Source organism: Fringilla coelebs (genome assembly GCF_963513975.1).
Source record: "Fringilla coelebs genome assembly, chromosome: 1".
Classification (NCBI taxonomy): domain Eukaryota; kingdom Metazoa; phylum Chordata; class Aves; order Passeriformes; family Fringillidae; genus Fringilla; species Fringilla coelebs.
The window spans coordinates 150,655,099-150,673,408 of record NC_140028.1 but is presented as its reverse complement, the minus strand read 5'-3'; the positions used below and the strand labels follow the sequence as shown (position 1 = coordinate 150,673,408).

The 18,310-nt window shown below is 40.1% G+C and overlaps 1 protein-coding gene across 9 annotated transcripts in view; it reads right to left on the bottom strand.

The window, feature by feature from the left end:
• Positions 1-914: 914 nt before the first annotated feature.
• The window catches only part of NKTR (natural killer cell triggering receptor), a 37,807-nt gene continuing 20,411 nt past the window's right edge, over positions 915-18,310 (bottom strand). The window contains exons 6-16 of one of the 9 annotated variants that reach the window (XM_084216116.1): positions 17,172-17,201; positions 16,214-16,359; positions 14,258-14,480; positions 13,564-13,716; positions 12,447-12,534; positions 10,912-11,057; positions 7,053-9,989; positions 6,365-6,463; positions 6,177-6,236; positions 4,811-4,909; positions 915-3,112 (exon numbers count right to left, since the gene is read on the bottom strand). In XM_084216116.1, coding sequence (XP_084072242.1) covers positions 3,034-3,112; positions 4,811-4,909; positions 6,177-6,236; positions 6,365-6,463; positions 7,053-9,989; positions 10,912-11,057; positions 12,447-12,534; positions 13,564-13,716; positions 14,258-14,480; positions 16,214-16,359; positions 17,172-17,201 — 4,060 coding nt within the window. In that variant the 3' untranslated portion in view covers positions 915-3,033. Of the gene's footprint in view, positions 3,113-4,810; positions 4,910-6,176; positions 6,237-6,364; positions 6,464-7,052; positions 9,990-10,911; positions 11,058-12,446; positions 12,535-13,563; positions 13,717-14,181; positions 14,481-16,213; positions 16,360-17,171; positions 17,202-18,310 lie in introns of those variants that run through there. The other 8 variants (XM_084216118.1, XM_084216117.1, XM_084216124.1 and 5 more) reach the window with 8 other exon arrangements.

The window sequence follows — 18,310 nt, the reverse complement described above, 5'->3', positions numbered from 1 at the left end:
GCCTTTAAGGGCCCTTTTAAGGTCCCTTCCAACCAAGTCACCCCATGACAAGCTGGTTTAAGCTGCCCTGTGACACAAGAGCTTGTCGAACACTCACTATTTCATCTGCTCTGTGGTGGTGCCACTCCCCCTGCAAGGTCAGGCAGTGCCAGGTTATCCAGATCACTCTGAAGACCTTGGCCAACACCAAGGAGCCACCTCCCCTCATCCTCCTGACCTCATGCCAAAGGCAGTACTTCCACTGAAATCCAGTTTCTGTGGAACAGAAGGTCTGAAAGCCTAATGGAGCAGCCTGCAAGCCACTACATCTGCTGCCCTGAGCTAACAGCACAGTTCCAATATGCTGAGGGAATGGTCTGGGAATGTGCATTTGGGAAAGGAGATCCAGCAGAGTGGATAAGCTCAGCCCATTCCCAGATTTCCGTGCAGATCTGTTAAGTGTTTCTTTTCACCAAGGAGAGGAACCTTTTATAGATCTTGAGGAAATGGTGAGACCTCAAATCACTTGGAAATTTCAAAATATTTGTTCCCCCAATGACTATTATGTAAACCCAGAGTCCTGCTGAGGAATAGCTCCCCTATGTAGGTCAAGAAAAGGAAAAGCAAGTTGGGTCTGAGTCTTGCAAGGAACAAAAGTGGATTCTGAAAGTATATTTTTAATTTTCCTGCCTGTTTCCTTCAAGTAGCACCACAGATTTCTCCATATGTAGAGAAAACAGCATTTGCAGATATGTACAAAAGTTTATTTTACAAACAGCAACTACTTTGGAATAACAAAATTGCAAAAACATAGAGCAGCGTTAGAAAACCAGCTCAGGGGGACGTTTTTCCATCTGAAGCACAATTTAACAGATTTCACTAAGTAAAAATACCCCCAGCCCTTCCCTCAGCCCCTCCCCAGCCATTCTCTACCTGATAGAATTTCTTTCTAAACCTCTGACTAAAGATATGAAAGACTTAGTGACAGTGCAGTAATTTTTGATAACTACAATTAATTGTTTCTTACATTTCTTACTACCTTTTCCTGGTCTTAAAAAGTCAAATCAAATTTGAAATATGGTAAAAATCTGATCCTGAAGTAATATTTTCACTAATAGGTATCGAAGAGTAATGGTTATATTTGTATATTTTGTGATACCATGAACCCTCTAGTTCTATTTTCTTAGAAAGGGAAAAAAGATACAGCTGTACTGAAAATGACAAAATACAACAAATATCATTGAAATATTTGTTCAGGACTCTGAGATGGCTGCTGCTGTAAGAAACATGTTTGTCAATGTACCCTGACTTGGGTATTAAATGCATTTAATGCTAAAAAGCATCAGAAGTTTGACAAAGGGTGGAAAGGTTGCATGCAAACACTTTGTCACTAAACTCGTAAGTGTAGGAAAGGGGTAAGAGCAGAGTTTTGGGTACTTCTACAAAAGTCAAAAACCTCCATGGCCAATTCAATATCAGGAATGTGCTGTGGGTGGACAGAAATGGAAGGAATCATCACCATCTCCCTTTGAACTTGCTTTTCATAAGTGTACAAAAAAAAAAGGATCATCAAATTTTGGGGAGCTTAATTCAATCAAAGAGAGAAGGAATTGATGCTTCAGCGACAAATTACTGCTTTTAATTTTCAAAGCTACTGGGTCCTGATGAGATTAAGAAAAAGAATTTCCAATATTTGAAAATGAGCAAATGAAAGCATCTCCAGATATCACAGAAAGTCAGTAATGGAAACTGTTATGGTAGAACAGTGCTCATTAGCTCTAACCAAACCATGTTGGTTTTGTCACTACAGACTCCAATTTTCAGATTACATTATGCCATTAAAAAATCTGGTTCTCAGAACACAACTTTCTAAACCCCCCCCAGAAAGTTTACAGATTATTTTAAATCAACTGAATCAGAATATTGTAAGAATTACTCAGTGGACTTCAGCTTCAATCTATTTTTTTTTTTTTTTGCAAGCCATTTGCCTGTAATTTAAGTGTAATTTTTGGTACTAAACTTTACTTTAAAAGTATTGTTCATGCTTTTTATGAGGCATCTCAGTATTTCTGTAGTCTTGCTTTAACAAGATATAGTTCAATATCTGCAATATCTGATATTCCCTATGGTGAATGGGATACAGAGCTTTTATAAAGGAACATTTATGGCTGGTTTTCTTGAAAAATTGTCATCATGTCAGTGTTTGAAAGAGTGCTTTGGACAAACTCATGACACACTCATGGTTTACAACATTCAAAATGTGTTGAAGGATGCCAAGCACTGTAATAGGAACTGAAAATCAAAGTCAGGAAGTGTTTGGAAACACATTTTTAGTCTCTGAAGGACATTGCTGTTGATCACAAAATTTCTCTTTTAAACATAAAAAGTTTAGACAGGTTGGATATTAAGCTCCAAACTCATTCATCACATTTTTGCTCAGTGCTTGTCAGTTTGACAATTCCCACTGGGCATCAGCTCACCTTTTCCAGCAGAATTCCAGAACACCACAGTTCAGGAGGGATTAAGACAGAGTGGCAGGCTTTGTTTTCCTCATCTATATCCTGTACAGAATGCAATAATCAACAATCAAGACAGAATGGAAACAGCTTCCAGCAATAAAAAAGCATTTTCATCAACTAGAAATGGCAGCCTTTTTAAGAAATTGACTTCACAGTTTAATAGTTGCTAGCACATCTTTTCTAAGGTGTTTATAAACAGACTTGAAGACAGTCCTGACTGCTGCACCCAAAAAGTGGCAGCAGCAATTCACCTAAGTGTGATACATGGCTTGGAAAAGCTGATTCAAGGAAACCAAACTGGGGTTTTTTATTATTATTTTGTAAAAGTTGCATTTGACATAAAAAAAAATAAAAAATAATATCAGCTATCGAGCTCAGTCCTTCTCTCTGTAAGCAGAGTTGAGTTCACTGTTAAATGGGAAAGTTTCAGCTAATTCAGCAAACAACCTTCACTTGTGACACTGTCAGAAGAGTTTTTTTGAATATAACACTGAAAAAATTCTGGAACAGAGTTTCCATCCTCAAAGGAACATTCTCAGCTGTATCTGCTGCTCTCACTGGGGCTCCTGTGGTTGGAGTAGCTGCGATCGCTGTCGCTGTCAGAGCCGTAGGACCTGCAGGGAGAAAAAAAGATTTAAATGCCCCAAAGCTGCAGTCTGAGCTTCAATTTAAAATTTCATCACGTCAAAAAATAGTCACAGATAAGAAAACACACCGGTCTTTTACAGGATTGCATTTCTTTTAAGTAAAGGATTCATTAAAGGATACTCAAAATGGAAATAATAATGAAATTCATATGATGAAAACTCTGTATAACTCAAGTCTGTTTGTAACTTCTTGCTTTCTCTGTTACAGCTAAAAAACATCCAAATTAATGTTTTTATAAAAGCTAATTGAGCTGAGTGAGAAGTGTATTCTAACAAGTGGAATTTTACACTGCAAGCATTTCTCAACTAGGATAATTTCACAAATTCTTGATTTATAAATTTTATTTTCTTGTTTGAAGGAGGGTCTTAAAACTTAGGCCCCATAACCACAACAGAGGTGTGTTTGTATGTCTGCAGTGTGGAAATTGTATTTAAAATGTTTTGGCTCCTCCAGACAAATTCCAAGCTCAGCACCTGGCCAAATGTCAACACAGAGCCCAGATGGTTTCAGACAAGCCACAGGACACGTTCAAATTACACAGAACAAGCTTTCAGAGATTTTCCAGCCCCCTGCCTGTAAGGGAAGCTTTCTAAGTGAAAGGTGAGCATTTCCAAACCCCACACTGAAGCTCCTCAACATAATAAAGCAATGGTTTTTAAGTTTATTTCCACATTCATCATTAAATCTTATTAATTTTCCCTCCAACACAAGATGAAAGTTGTCTTGTGCAAATGGGTGAGAGCAAAGTCCATTAAGATTCAGTATAAAGCTGTGAAAAAAAATTATATGAAGAAAGGATGAAAATGTACAGTAGTCTTAGAAACCTGATTTATTACTAATAGGGGGCATATTTAAAGGTATAAAACAAATCATCAGTGATATTAAATGTACCTACAACTCTCCATATCTCTGATCTCTGTGAAATGTGCTCACTTATATAAATCCTCTGGACTGAGGAGAAAAAAATACATTCTAAACTCAGCAGATTTGCAGGCAAAAATATTCTTTAAAAATACATTCTACTAAGTTAAAAATTAAATCTGGATTGCAGCAAAATTTTTAATTTCCTTTCCAGATTGTTTTAGATCCACTTCTGCAGCACAACCAAAAAGAATTTACTAGACAGTGGAATTCTTTGCATACCAGGCAGCTTTTAATCCATAAGAGAGCACTTGAGTTAAATCTTGTGAGCTATGTGGGTTTAAAAAAAACCTTGATATTATTTTAAAAATATAATAAATCAAATCATAGAATCATGAAGGTTGGCAAAGACCTCTGAGATCACCGAGCAAACCCAGCCCCTCTGTTTTCACTATTAAACCATGTCCTCAATGCCATTGCCACAAGTTTTTAACACTTCCAGGGATGGGGACTTCATAATTTCCCTGGGAAAAGGTGCTAATTTTGAATGCATGGATACAATGAACTGAAAATCAACTACTCCCTATCCTGGCTGCTTCTCCATCCTCCTATTTGGAATGTCAGAACTTCCGACTTCCTCGCTCACACGCACACTCTGATTTTAATTAGAATTTGGTCTGAATTATTACTTTTGATGAGCCTATTTCTTATTCTTATGGGAAAAAAGCAGCACTCTGGCCTTGTTAAGCACCCTCTGTTTGTGTTCAGCAAAGCCTTGTGCAGCCAAGCAGGGTCAGACCCACCTGGATCTCCGGTCGTAGCTCCGAGATCTCCGGTAGCTGTCGCTCCTCTTGCTCCTGCTCCGACTCCTGCTGTAGTAACTGTCATAGGTGTAGGACCTGCTTTAAAGGGGGCAAAAAAGTAATACTGAATTCACAATTTCTGGTCTAAAATGCTGTTTTAAATGCTGGTTTAAAGGATATTTATATAGAGATATGAGGGATGTACAGAAATTACTGTCAAGGATGTGGCAAACAATTCTACACTTTATGAAGGTTAACAATCTTCAAAGTATCAGTAGAAATCTCAAATTTTATTAGGAAAGACATAGTAAGCCTTCAAAAGCTTTGTACTGTCCCTTTTTTTCCTAGTAAAATTCTTCTTTGCTGATATTTCTGAAAGCAAGCCAAGCAATTCCATTTATAACTCATTATTATTTAAAATAAAAAAGCAAATGTGTTCACTACTACTTAGAGCATTACCTACAACTGTAATGCCAGGATGGTTTGGTTATTTTTAGCTTTTGAAAGTGTCTTGTGTTCCTTTTGCTTTGATTCAAGTTGCCATCATGATATTATAATAATAGTTTTAAGCACTACAGACCCCTGGAAGTGTCCAAGGCCAGGCTGGATGGGGCCTGGAGCAGCCTGGTCTAGGGGAAGGTGCCCCTGCCCATGGCAGGGGGTTGGATCATCTTTAAGGTCCTGTCTAACCCAAACCATTCTGGTATTCAGTGAGATAAAAGTGATCTTACAAAGTATTTTTATAAATAAATATGTATTTAGATATGCATTTGTATCACAGTATGTATAATAACATAGTGTGATATGTAATAGTTTCATATACATGAATTATATAATAAAGTCTATTTTAAAGAAATGCAAATAAAAGTATACTTATACTAAGATGATTTGATGGGCAGCACATTTCTTGCAAGAGTTTGTATAAAAGGACAATCTGATGCCTCAGGTTTTAGCTTTTATATTTTTTTAGATTTAGTGTGTGGGTCTGGACTTCATATCAGGGCATGGAGACAAAACAATTCCTGCTCCAGCTGGGCACCAAGGATAAATGAGCCAAATCTCAGGCCAGGAGCACAAACCCCGTGGGCTGGAGAGAGAAAAACAAGCAGGGTGGGACTGCAGGGGCTGAAGCTGGGATGGGACAATGAACTGCAAGGTGCAAATGGAGCAGAGCTGATCCCAGGGAGAGACCCCGTGCCCGGCCGGGCATTTTGGGGCCATTTTGGTTCATCTTGGGTGCAGCCCTGGCTGGCTCTGGTGCTGCCCAAGGTGGATCCATTGAGGCTTTTAATAAATCCCTGCTTTATTCTTTAGCTCTGTCCAGTCTCTGCTCTAGGGCAGCCTGCATAAAGCATCAAATCCATACCTGGATCGACTGTGGTGCCCATAGGAACTGCTCCTGGATCGGCTCCTGCTGTAGCTCCGACTGACAAAATCAAAACCACAGAGGGGTTTTTAGTCAATAGAAAGCAAAAGTGCTGAAGAGGGCAGGGGGAGAGGGGGAAAAAGAGGAGGAGAACATGTTTGGCACCGTTTCCAGCTGGGTGAACTCACCTACGGCTCTTGTAACTGTGGTAGGAACTACTCCGGCTCCTGGAGCGATCTCGGCTGTACCAGCCCCGGCTCCGGCTCCTCGAGTAGGTCCTCCTGGATCTACAACCAAGGACACCAAGAGAGAACACAGCTGAGGAGAAGAGCAGCAGAAAATGGGAACCAGAAGAAGTTATAAATCTTTAGCATTCTAGTAAATATTTATTCCATACTTGCTAAACGATATGGCCACTGAGTTAGTCCAAAGGCCAGAGCCTCTCTGCTTTGGAGCCAGGCTGGGAGAGCTGGGAATGTTCACCTCGAGAGGAGAAGGCTCCATGGAGAGCTCAGAGCCCCTGCCAGGGCCAGAAGGGGCTCCAGAAAAGCTGGGGAGGGACTTGAGACAAGGGATGAAGGGACAGGACAAGGAGGTCACTTCACACTGACACAGGGTGCCCAGAGAAGTGTGGCTGCCCCTGGATTCCTGGAAGTGTCCAAGGCCAGGTTGGATGGGACTTGGAGCAGCCTGGGATAATGGAAGGTGTCCCTGCCCATGGATGGTCTTTAAGGTCCCTTCCAACCCAAACCACTCTGTGGTTCTATAACACAGGACTGTTAAAAAACAAAACACACAACCTGAATAGCATTCCTTGAAATTACAAGAACATTCCATTTGCCAGGGCTGGCTGCGGGAGCAGCGCATGCTTCTCACCTATATGAATATGTAGAACTTCGGGATCGACTTCTCGAGTGACTGTAGGATATGGACCTTGTTCTGTGTCTGGATTTAGACTCAGATTTACTTCGTGACCTGCTGAGACTCCTGGAAGGGCTGTTGTCATCTCTGCTGGGAGATTCCTCCTCACTGGAACTTTCTTGGTTCCTTGGCCGACGATTTAGCCGGGCTGTTTTCCTCACTTCATCAAAGAGAGACCCAGGCCTTACTTTATTTTTTGCTTTAATTTCAATTCTTAAACCTGCTGGCTTAGGCTCTGGTGCTGATGCTACATTTTTAACCTCTGTGGTTGTACTGATTGTAGCTGGTTTTAAGTTACCAACACCTTGCAAAGGCTTCCATTTATTGTCTATCATATTGCTTGGTGTATTTTCAGAAATTTCACCTTTTAAACTACAGTCTTTAGCACCAGACACAGGGGCAGAGTTATTTTCTAGCCTTCCCGTTTCTTTTTCTTCTTTAATATTAACAAAGTCTCTTATGTTGTTTCCCAGTTTGACAGGATCTTGCTCAGGGGTCTCAACTTGCAACTCTTTTTTTACACCAGCACTTAAAGGTTTAGCAGTGAGAATGACAGGAGACAAAACATCCACATCCACCTTCCCCGGCGAGTTACGATCCGGAGTACAAATCTCCATGTTGTCATCTGTCTGAATAACATCTTCCAGCCCATTCTGGTTATTTTCTTCAGCTGGTTTAATCTCACTCTTGCAGGCAGCCACGTTTATTCCTGAGTTTAAAATACCAGTTGAAGTGCTTGTTTCAATGGGCTCTTTATTAAGGTTGCTGCGATCAGGCGAGGCCCCACATGTGGTGTTTTTATCTAAAAGGTTTTCATTCACACACGACTTTTCACCATTTCCCATTTTATCTGTGACTATTTCATCCTTTTCATAAACTTGTTTTTTATCCTTTATGTCCCTGCTAAGCTGCTTTTCTTTTTTATCATCCTTGGTTACTGGCTTTTCATTTATCTCATCATCCTCTTCTTCCCCAAACTCAAGGGGGGGCTGCCAATGAAACATTTCTTTTCTTTTCTGGACTTTGTGTTTTTTCTCCTTTTTACCTTTCGATTTTTCTTTTGCTTTTTTGGAATGTGATTTTTTAGGAGTCTTTTTCAACCCATGTTTGTGTTTTTTCAACTTGCCTCGAGTGTCTGCTGAGCTGGAACAAGAACTCTCAGACTCAGAAGACGACAACTGTTTGCTTGTCTTCCACGTGCAGTCAGAACCCAAAAAGCCCTCTGAGGAATTGGATTGTTTTTTTATCCTTTTGGAAACACTAAGCTCTGTGTCAGACCCTGAGGTGGCCTCTCCTTCTTCTTTCCCAGAGGAGGGTCTGGAATCCCCCCTGTTATGCTTTGCCTCTCCTCTTTCAGAGTTCGACTCCGAGTCCCATTTGCTACCTGAGTAGGATTTGCGTTTTGTTTTTGCACCACCTCTGGGCTGCTCTGAGCATTTCTCCTTAGCTGTTTTCTTTTTGGAGTGATCAGAATCCCGCTCACTCTTGGCTTTCTCCTCCCCTCTCTCAGAACTTAAGCCATTTTTATCCTGTTTCTCAGCATCCCCTTCTAACAGAAAGCGGCCTTCTTTTTCTTGGACCGCTTTGGCTTTGGCAGAGTGCTCGCTGTCGGAGGACAATTCTGAGGATGACAAACTGTCACTCTCCTTCAACCCTTGGGAAGATTCATCGTAGTCCTTTGGATGCTTGTAAGGCAAAGTGCTATCAGAGCTCGTTTCCTGCCTCAGTTTGAAGCCCCGAGCTTTGGGATCGCTGGATGTGGATTTCCTTTTGCTCCTGTGCCTGTCCTCATCGCTGGCAGAATAGTCAGATGTGGACTCGCTGTACCCTGACCTGTCACTGCGGTATTTACTCGGGGACGGTGACCTGCCAGAGGAAGGAGATTTTGTCCTCGAGCTCGATGGGCTTCTAGACCTTGAGTAAGATCTTGAGTAGGAGCGGCTTCGAGAGGACCTGCTCCTGGACCTGGGCCAGCTCTCCGAGCTCCTGTCGCTGCGGCCTTTGGAATAACCGCTCCGATCGCTCTCGGAGCTCCTCTCCTGCTTGCGATAGGAGGAAGAAGTGTTGGCCTCCTTAACCACCACTAAATTGTAATTAGTTTGGGTGGGAATTAAGTGGGTTGTTTTAGCTTTCATCTCCTGAATTCGCTCATATGATGGCTTCCAAGGTTTCTGTCCAGGTTTCCACCTTGAAGGTGGGGGACTGTCACTTAAGGGTATGACAGGGAGGTTTTCTGGGACAACTGGTGGCACGATAACCTTGTCACTGGGCAGGATCACTGCTCGGACAGGCTCAGCAGTCTTGGTCAGCTTAGTATCATTTAACCGTGCTGAAATATTCCGTGGAGAATTGGGAACAGTCTTTTGCTGCCTGGGGTTAGAACTTGACCGCGACCTACTTTGAGATCGCGATGATTTAGAGGCTGATCTTGATCTAGAACTTCTTCTGGAGTAAGATCTTGATTTAGATCTAGACCTGGATCTGGACCTGTAGTATGATCGAGCTCCTCTGCTTGATAAAGAAGACAAGCTCTGGTCTTCCTTATCAGATTTAGACCAGTCCCTCCTGGATGAACGCCTGGAAGACAATGAGGAAGAACGAGATTTCCTCTCACGATCACAAGATGATTTTGTCCTCCTGTGGAAGGAATGAGAGGATTCTACATCTGATGAGGCTGATGTTTTCTTTTTCTTTGTTTGCTTGTGCTTCTTGAAATGCTTCTGCTTTTTAGATTTCTTTTTATGCTTCACCTTCTTCTTCTCCTTCCTGTGCTTCTTGTGATGGCTGGAGTATCTCACAGTGCTCAGATCAGCATAACCATTATGAGACCAAGACCTGGATCTCCGGGATGCACTTCTCTCATCCCATCTGCTGGTACAGGGGTCACTCAACCTGGAAAAAAACCAAAGAAACCCCAGACTAAGTGCAAAAGCTTTAAAAACATTTATATAAACTAAGTATTTTTAAACTTAATTTTAAATAAGTTTACACAAACCCTAGCATACACACTTTATTACCAGAGAATTGCTTTGAGTTCCTTACACTCATTTTAAGATGTAGAATTGCATCACTATAAAGAGCTACATCTCCCTAAGAAATAAATCGGCCAACACAAGCAAGTCTCGCATATTTTAGGACCTGTGTAAAGAGATTTAAATTACCTCAGTCTGCAGGACTTTGACCTCTACAAAACAGCATCCTTAAACCACACTTAAATACAAATTTTAAAACATCTCAGTACATAAAAAAGAATAATCTGAAACATTTGCAATTATGCACTACTAGTTATATATAATATTTTTAAGTTTTCCTTTTATCTCCTGTAATTTGGTAGAAGCTTATACTTAGTATGAAGCCATCAGGAATTCTGGAGAGCTGACTTCCATTTATCACACAGTTTGCAGCTGCTGAAAGAACATACAACTAAACAAAAGGCTTAGTGGATTTGATTGTTTTACTCCAAAGAAACTGTGTAATCCACTTTGAGGAGAAGGAAATCACTGAATCCTTAAGGATGGAAAAGATCTTTAAGAACACCAAGTCCCACCACCTGGTTCAGCACTAAACAATGTCCTCAGGTGCCACATCCATGTTTTCTGAGCACTTCCAGGGGTGGTGACTCCACACTTCCCTGGGCAGCCTGCTCCAGAGTATTCTGTGAAAAAAATCATTTCCTAATATCCAATCTAAACCTCCCCGGCACAATCTGAGGCCGTTTCCTCTCATCCTGGTACTGCCGTGGTTACATCCACACAGCCAGTGAGGGCTTGCCAAAGGCCAGGACACCTCAAAGCTGTGCTGGAGAGCCTCTTACTTGTCTCCTTTGCTCCACTTCTCCCCGCTGGGCGCTCGGTACGTCCGCAGCCTCTGCATCTCCTCCTTCCAGTGGGGAGGGGTCTCGCTGCTCTCCTCATCGTCCGACTCGGAGCAGGAGCGTGACCGCGGCGGGGTGTGATAGCGCTGGGACAGCAAACACACACAGCTGCAGCAAGGCTTCCCTGCACAACTACTGCATCTTTTATATTTTTCATATAGACTTTTAAGCCTGAGAGAGGTCACTGGCTCAGCCAGCTTTTGGAAACGTGAAAGGAAGAACCAAGGAGGAGGCCATGGATTCCCTTTAGGAATATCGCAATTACTGCAGATAACCACCCTTGCTTTTAAAGCACAGATGTTTCACTTCAGTCAGACTCTTCACGGTTTGTAGGAGCAAAAACAAACCCCATTTCAAAAGATACTGCTGTTCAACTCTTCAGAAATGGGAATACAGAATAAGTCACTTTAAAGCAATTAAAAAAATAAGAAACTGAACACACACAAAAAAAAAAAATCACAAAAAACCCCCAAACTCTTTCACAAAAAAGAGCAACGAAGCTTCACATTTAAAAAAATTATGCTTAGGCAGAGCATTTAAGTAGGCAACAAGAGCTACTTGTGCAGCAGAGAAAGAAGAACTCTGCTACTGCTAACTCATTATTTTCCATTACCCAGTGGGATACACACTTAGGTAAATTCTGGGAGGAAATCAGATCCTCCTTGACTCAATAAAAGCACATCTGGATTTGACTCAATTATTTTGAGCCACTTATAAAAGCAATGAAATGGGGAAAAAAAAGTGTTGTCCCCCAGAATAAACTCACAAAGATGCATGTATTTATTTATCCAGGTAATTGCAGAAGGCTTTAAAACATCCTTCTTATAGAAAAAAGACCAAAATCAAGATAATCTGAGCTTCCCTATTGTTTCAGCTGAAGCAATGACTACTTAAAAAACAGCTTTTACAGAAGAATGGATTGCAGGGTGTCATGGACTTCCTTAATTCTCACATTTTATACTCTGGAGTATTGTGGAACCTACAAACAAGGATTTTGAAAAACATCACACCTGGACAGAAACTGTGCTAATAAAGCCTATATGAGATGGAAGAAAAAAGTATTTCTGCAACTGCCAGCCCTAAACGACGTATTTTTTTATTCTTAATTTTGCTGAGAGGGTGTCAAAATGATGAAAAAATGACAGAAATCCCAATATCTGGCAGAAGCCAATTCCACTCCACTTTAAGTTTTTTTCCCCCAAGTCTTTATTTACATAAATATTCCCAAAAATTCCCTTTAGGCTTTTTTTTTTCTCCAAACAGTCTTTAAGTTAAAAGACAGTAACAGGAAGGATGGATGGAAAAGAAGTGTTATAAAATCAACTACCTGACAGGATTTCAGTGCTTTCTAAACTGGATCCTACAACATGTAAATAAAATGTCATACAAGGCCCTCTAGGGAAATTCAAAGCTCAAAGTCTGAGAAGTTACTCTGGGTGAGAGGAAATAAAGGAATAAATAAAATTGTCACATACTATTGTGCCTCTTCCTTTAATTTTTCGTCCAGATTTAGAGACTGATGGTTTCTGGTCAGTCAGAACTGGTGCAGCATCAAGAAGCTTCCTACATAAATTAATAAAGTATGAAGTTACACAGCAAAAAACACAATTAACTTACAATTAGTTTAAGTTAAAAATGAGAAATATTCATCATCTTATTCATTTTCAGACAGAATTCAGTGTTTTTTTCAAGAAACAAAGCAAGAGAGTTCTGCAACAAAAGGCAAATCAACATGTATTTGTTTTCAACCAAATGTGCAGCCTGATCTCTTGACACAGAAATTAATGCTAACAATGAACTTGCAAAACACTGTCACAAGAGGTTAACTTGTGTTTGGGGCACAAATCCTGAAGACAACATGGGCAGAAGAGTTTCAGGATCCCAGCTCAGGATAGTTCACAGGTTCTAAAGCTTTGCTTCTTTCAGCCTATGTAATATCCCCAAAAGTAGTGAGTAAATCTTTGGGAATATGAGTGATGTTCCAAGGAAAGACTTACAGGAGACTGTACCATTAAGGGAATATAAAACCCAACACCAAACAAAAACCCAACACTGATTTTAGAGCTAATCCACTGTAATGGATTACCTCAGCAACAAAAGCAATGAAATTTGACAGTGGAGGTACAAAACACATTTGAAAGCATCTTGTGAATTTGTGACTTCCTTTGTAGCAAAAGAGGAGTATTTTCTCTTATTCTCAAACACTGCTAAAGTCATGAAATTCCAGGGGATTGATTCTGAACCAAAGTTTCTTCATCAGTCTAAGAAAGATGAAAAATTACCTCTCCCAATCCCAAGTCTCCCTTGCAATCAAGTATTTCCTGTGGTTTGCATTGCATGATTACTTCTGAAATTATTCATTAATTGTTTTTAATTGCGTTTAACACCTTAAAGACCAATGAAATCATCTCAAGACCTCACTGAAAACCCCTGGCACAGGTTGCAAGGAAAAGAAACTGTAAAAAGGACAATGAAATGACCACATGCAGCAATCCTGGCACTGCAATCAGCAGCACCGGGAAGAGAATGTTAACAGGAATATTTCATGCACAATTTTCAGCAAGTCAGAATAAAAAGCTCAGAGTTCCTTACGGTTCAGGCTCTATACTGACAACAGGCACATCTCTTCTGAGCAAAAATCTATTTTCAGGCACTGGGGGGATTTCCTCAGGACGTACCACGGGCTTGTCCCGCTTGGTGCTAAGGTCGACTTTGTCTGCGACATCGCTCTTGTCAGAAAGGCTGCTAAGGGAAAGAGCAGGGTGAGACATCACAGTTAGCTGGGAAATCCCTTGTCCAACTGGATTCCAAGACAAGATGAATCAAACTTAAAGTTGGCTTAAAGACCAAGATGTGTTTCACAACCCATTTGAGGCTAGAGGGAGGATGGGCCATTATTACAGGAGAAAGTTCAGTCCTTGTTTTACAGCAAGTAATTCTGCTTTTCATTTACACCTTGTGAGATATTTTTTAACTCTAATCAAATATATGGATGAAATTCTGCAATTTGCTTAAAGTCTCATTTTACACAGGTGTGCTGTGCCTTGAACAGTTTCACATGCAGGAATTTAGTCATTTCAACATTACTTTTGCTTTTATCTACAAAGATCTAAAATTTCATGGAAAACTCAACAGCAAGCTCAGCTTTAAGGTTGTTTGTTTATAAAATCATGCACCTAACCCCAAACTTAAAAGCATCTTCATATTTACTGCTTGAGCACTTCATGAAAACAAAGCAGAATTCCCCAGATTTTACTGCAATTGTTAGATTTTAGAGACCAGTCACCGTCTTTGGCTTGAGGTTCGCTTGCACCTTGGATCCTCCTTCTTCCTCTCCTCCTTCCTTCGTTTTCTGGACTGTTTGGTTTTAGCTCTTCTTTTCCTCTTTTTCCTCCTGCTCCTTTCATTCTCAGCCTCACTCTCAGAAGAGGATTCTGAAGAGCTGGATGCACTGGAAGAGGACTCTGAGGCTTCTGAGTCAGAGCAAACTTTCTTCTTCTTCTCCAAAGCTTGAAGAGATATTTTCAATTGACACTGTGCACACGTGTGTGCATGTAAAAGCACAAAGCACATCATTTTATAGATGTATAAATATACAAATGGGCCATTTTAGAAAAGCTCTGTGAATTTTTTCACAATATCAAAGAATCAAAAGTTCATCTGATTGTGCCCAGTCTAAATCCATGCTGGTATTATACAAATATTTTCCAGCAAAGACAGACTACACAGATAAGCAAAGGCCACTTATAGTAAAAAAAAAATAGGTGCTTTTGGAAACAATGCACAGGTTTCAAATCAAAGATTAAGAACCAATTAGTTGCTGTCCCAGTTGTATTTTTTTTTTTTTTAAACTTTGTTATTTCCTCTTTTCTGCATCCTCACACTTTCACACTAGAGCTCCTCTTGACTTCCTCTAAAGGACATAAATTACCACCTTATCCTAAGGAAAAATCAGAAATTAGGTAGAAAATGCAAACTTGTAACACTCCACTAATTCACAGAGATTGTCCAAACATATATTTAAGATCATTTATTCTCTATGAATCTTCATGAAAAGGAAAATAGACCTTGACCATATATTTGCATATATTAAGTTTACAGAATCTTAAAATAAACCTTTGGAGAGTGCACAAAATCCAACTTTAAGAAAAGTGCATTTGCGTCTCCCTCTTTCAAACACAGAAAAATAACTTTTCATTCCTTTTTGAGTTTGTCAAGGCAACCTCTAACATGAACAGGGGACTGATGTTGAGGGCAGAAATTTTTTTTTTTTTTTTTTTTTTTTTTTTTTTTTTTGCTGTGCCTTCCTCTCCTACACTAAGATTTACATTTTGCAGGCTTGCAAGAACTAAGACTCTACACATCTATCATAATGATTTTTAGCTGTTGGTGGAATTGTGGCACTCTCTGAGAACATGGGTGTTGGATTAAGCCCTTTTCTGACCCACTCATTTCTGTTTAAACTTCTGATACATCGTCACCTATCTTATTTTGATTACAGTCCCTCCTGTTCAGGGGGAAATCCTGGAGCTGCCAGGGTCACACTGGTACAATTATATTGATTAAACTCCAGCAGACCTTGAGTTCTTCCCTATTTGCTTCAAGAGTGGACAAACCAGCCTGAGACCATGAAGAACAAAAGGAACTCTGTCATTCAACAGGTTCTGTAGCACAGCAAGGAGAGACCAGGAACAGCTCCTGGGAGGGGGATGTTGGATTAAGCCCTTTTCTGACCCAGAGCTGGGGCAACTGAGAGGTGGTTTAAAAGCTTTTATTCCATTTTCAGTCTCATGTGAAGGGTGAGACAATACAGATGTTACCATTCACACCATCACAACCAGAAGCCAACCATTTCCTAATTCCAATGCATTATAAAGTGTTTCTTGGCCTGTCAGCTTTAGCCACACCATGCTGAAAATGCCTTAGAGCCACCATATAAAATTACCCCTCGTGGGTCTCACTACAGTGCATCTTTCCTGTTCTATGTCTGTGTTCAAAGTCTTATTTGCAAGGCCACCCTTTGAAGCTTGTTCCTGGTTCCATTCCTCCCTCAGCAATGTCTGTCCATTCCATGGCATTTCTGAGTCAGCATTTCTCATCTCAGGGTTTGCACACACATGCACACACTGAGTGAGCCTTCTGTCAGGCTTGGAGAATTCCCTACAAATCCATTTCCCCACACATGAACATCACTAATTTGGGCATATTGAATTAAAGCTAATGAATAATTCTGGGAACTCACCATCCTTAGCTGACCTGGTGACCAGCACCCCGCAGTCAATGACTCGCACGTCTGCGTAAGGCCTGCTCGCGGTATCGGTTTTGAGATTTTCTATCTGTTCTATGACTTCAAACCCAGAAATAACCAGCCCAAAGACAACGTGCACACTGCAGAAAGGAATAATTTACAAAGTATAAAACGTCTGTGAATCGCTGGGACGGTTTTCCAATTAATTTCACATTTAAAAGTCAGTCTGAGATAGAAACATTGAGCTCTTAACGCATTAAATAAGGTTTTTCAATGATTTTAAGTTGAACGTTGACAACAGTGCTCAGATTTTATGCAATGTGAAACAAAGATCCACTCTGACATCAAGTACTTCCCTCAAACTGAAGCAGTCTCGTCTCCTCAACAAGGGCAGGATAAACAGATTAAAATTCCTAACCCACCCTTCTATTTTTGCAGTTTTGTGCAACAGAGATCAAGAGCCAATCTATAAACATGACAGAACTCCTCCCCAGAGGAGCAGAATTTATAGATCTCTACAAACCCAGGATACAATTCCCCCCTGGCATTGCAGGGACAGTTAAAATAAAGGAATCCTTGGTTTTGTTCTATGGTACCACATTTCTCTTTCTGTCTTCCATTTGCCCCATAAATTTTAGGGATAAAAACAAGCCCCAGAAGAGATGACTGCTCAAATATATTAAATTTGGCAATTCAACTCTCAGATTTATGGGCTGAGGGCTATGAGCAGTTTTAAAGAAATAATCCTAGGATTTAAGACAATTCAAGTTTTTGTCCAGCTTTAGGAAATAAGTTGCGACTTGAAATTTTTATAGAACTGAAACTTTTGTTTTCCATCTCATCCCATTGTATCATTTCCACAGAGTTAAGGATTTGTTTCCCCATTGTTGTCTACTTTCAATATAACCCCCAAACTTCAGCAATCATTTGAGAAACATGAAAGGATTCTTACCCATCGAGATGAGGAGCAGGTTTTGTTGTTCTGTTGGACAAACAGGAAGATGGGAAGATGGTAAAATAAAATAAAATCAGGAATTCAGATGAAGTAAAAGAGGAGAATGACACAGAAAAAAAAAAAAAGAGGTGAAGGTAAGACAAAAATAGTGAAAAAACACAGTTAAATACATGGAATTAACAAATTAAAATTACAGATTATACACACAGGCTTTCTTAAACTTTTACATGGTGCTTGTTTGAAGTTTAGCTAAGTGTGCATACTGAAAGCTGTACCAAGTACCAGTACATGCATGCAGTAAACAATTTCCAAGTGTCTTTAAATACACATTTAATGTAACTTTATGATTTTTAATCACAGAGAAGATAAAATTTGGTGATAAATATTAGGTGACCAGTGGGATTTAAATGTTTCTGAGCTTGTTAGCTTCTTAGATTGCAAGGTCACTTTAAAGACAGTTTATTTTAAAAAACAAGAGTTATGAAATATGAGAGATTCTCTGCTTCCCCTCACCTCCCACAACTTCTTTCTCACTCCCCATTTACCTGCTTGGCCCCCTGACTCAGAACACAAAGCAGTATTTGTGTCTTAAATCATCAAACACTTCAGCTCAAAACCTCAGAGGCTTCCCAAAATCAACAGCAGACATTCTGTGCCACCTACACTTCACTGATAAATGAAGATTTCTTTATTTTTCAGCTGCTCACATTGAGCCTGAATGGAAAATGCAACTGCCTTTTGTACAAATCTTTTGGATTCTAATGCTGTGAATCCTTTTCCAAAAGCAAACTAAAGTTACTTCTCCAAGTGAGCCTGAATTCCTGCTGCACAGGGGATCCTGCTATGCGGGAATATTGAGTAAAGAACATCAGAGCCTGTTCAGGTATTGGGGGAGAAATAAAACAGAAATCACTTCTGAAGACATTCTTTTTCTCTTTCCTCCCAAGCACTATTGTGCTTTTAAAGCCCTCTTCCAATGAACTCCCCTCTCTCAAAATAAATAATCAATCACAGGTGATTTTTCTAGATTTACAATAACACAGATTTGCTATGAAGTCAGTTTTTCACTGCTAGAATAAAATATTACTTCTTAAACACTTCTCTTCCCTCGAGTTTTAAGCTATTAGGTCACAAAA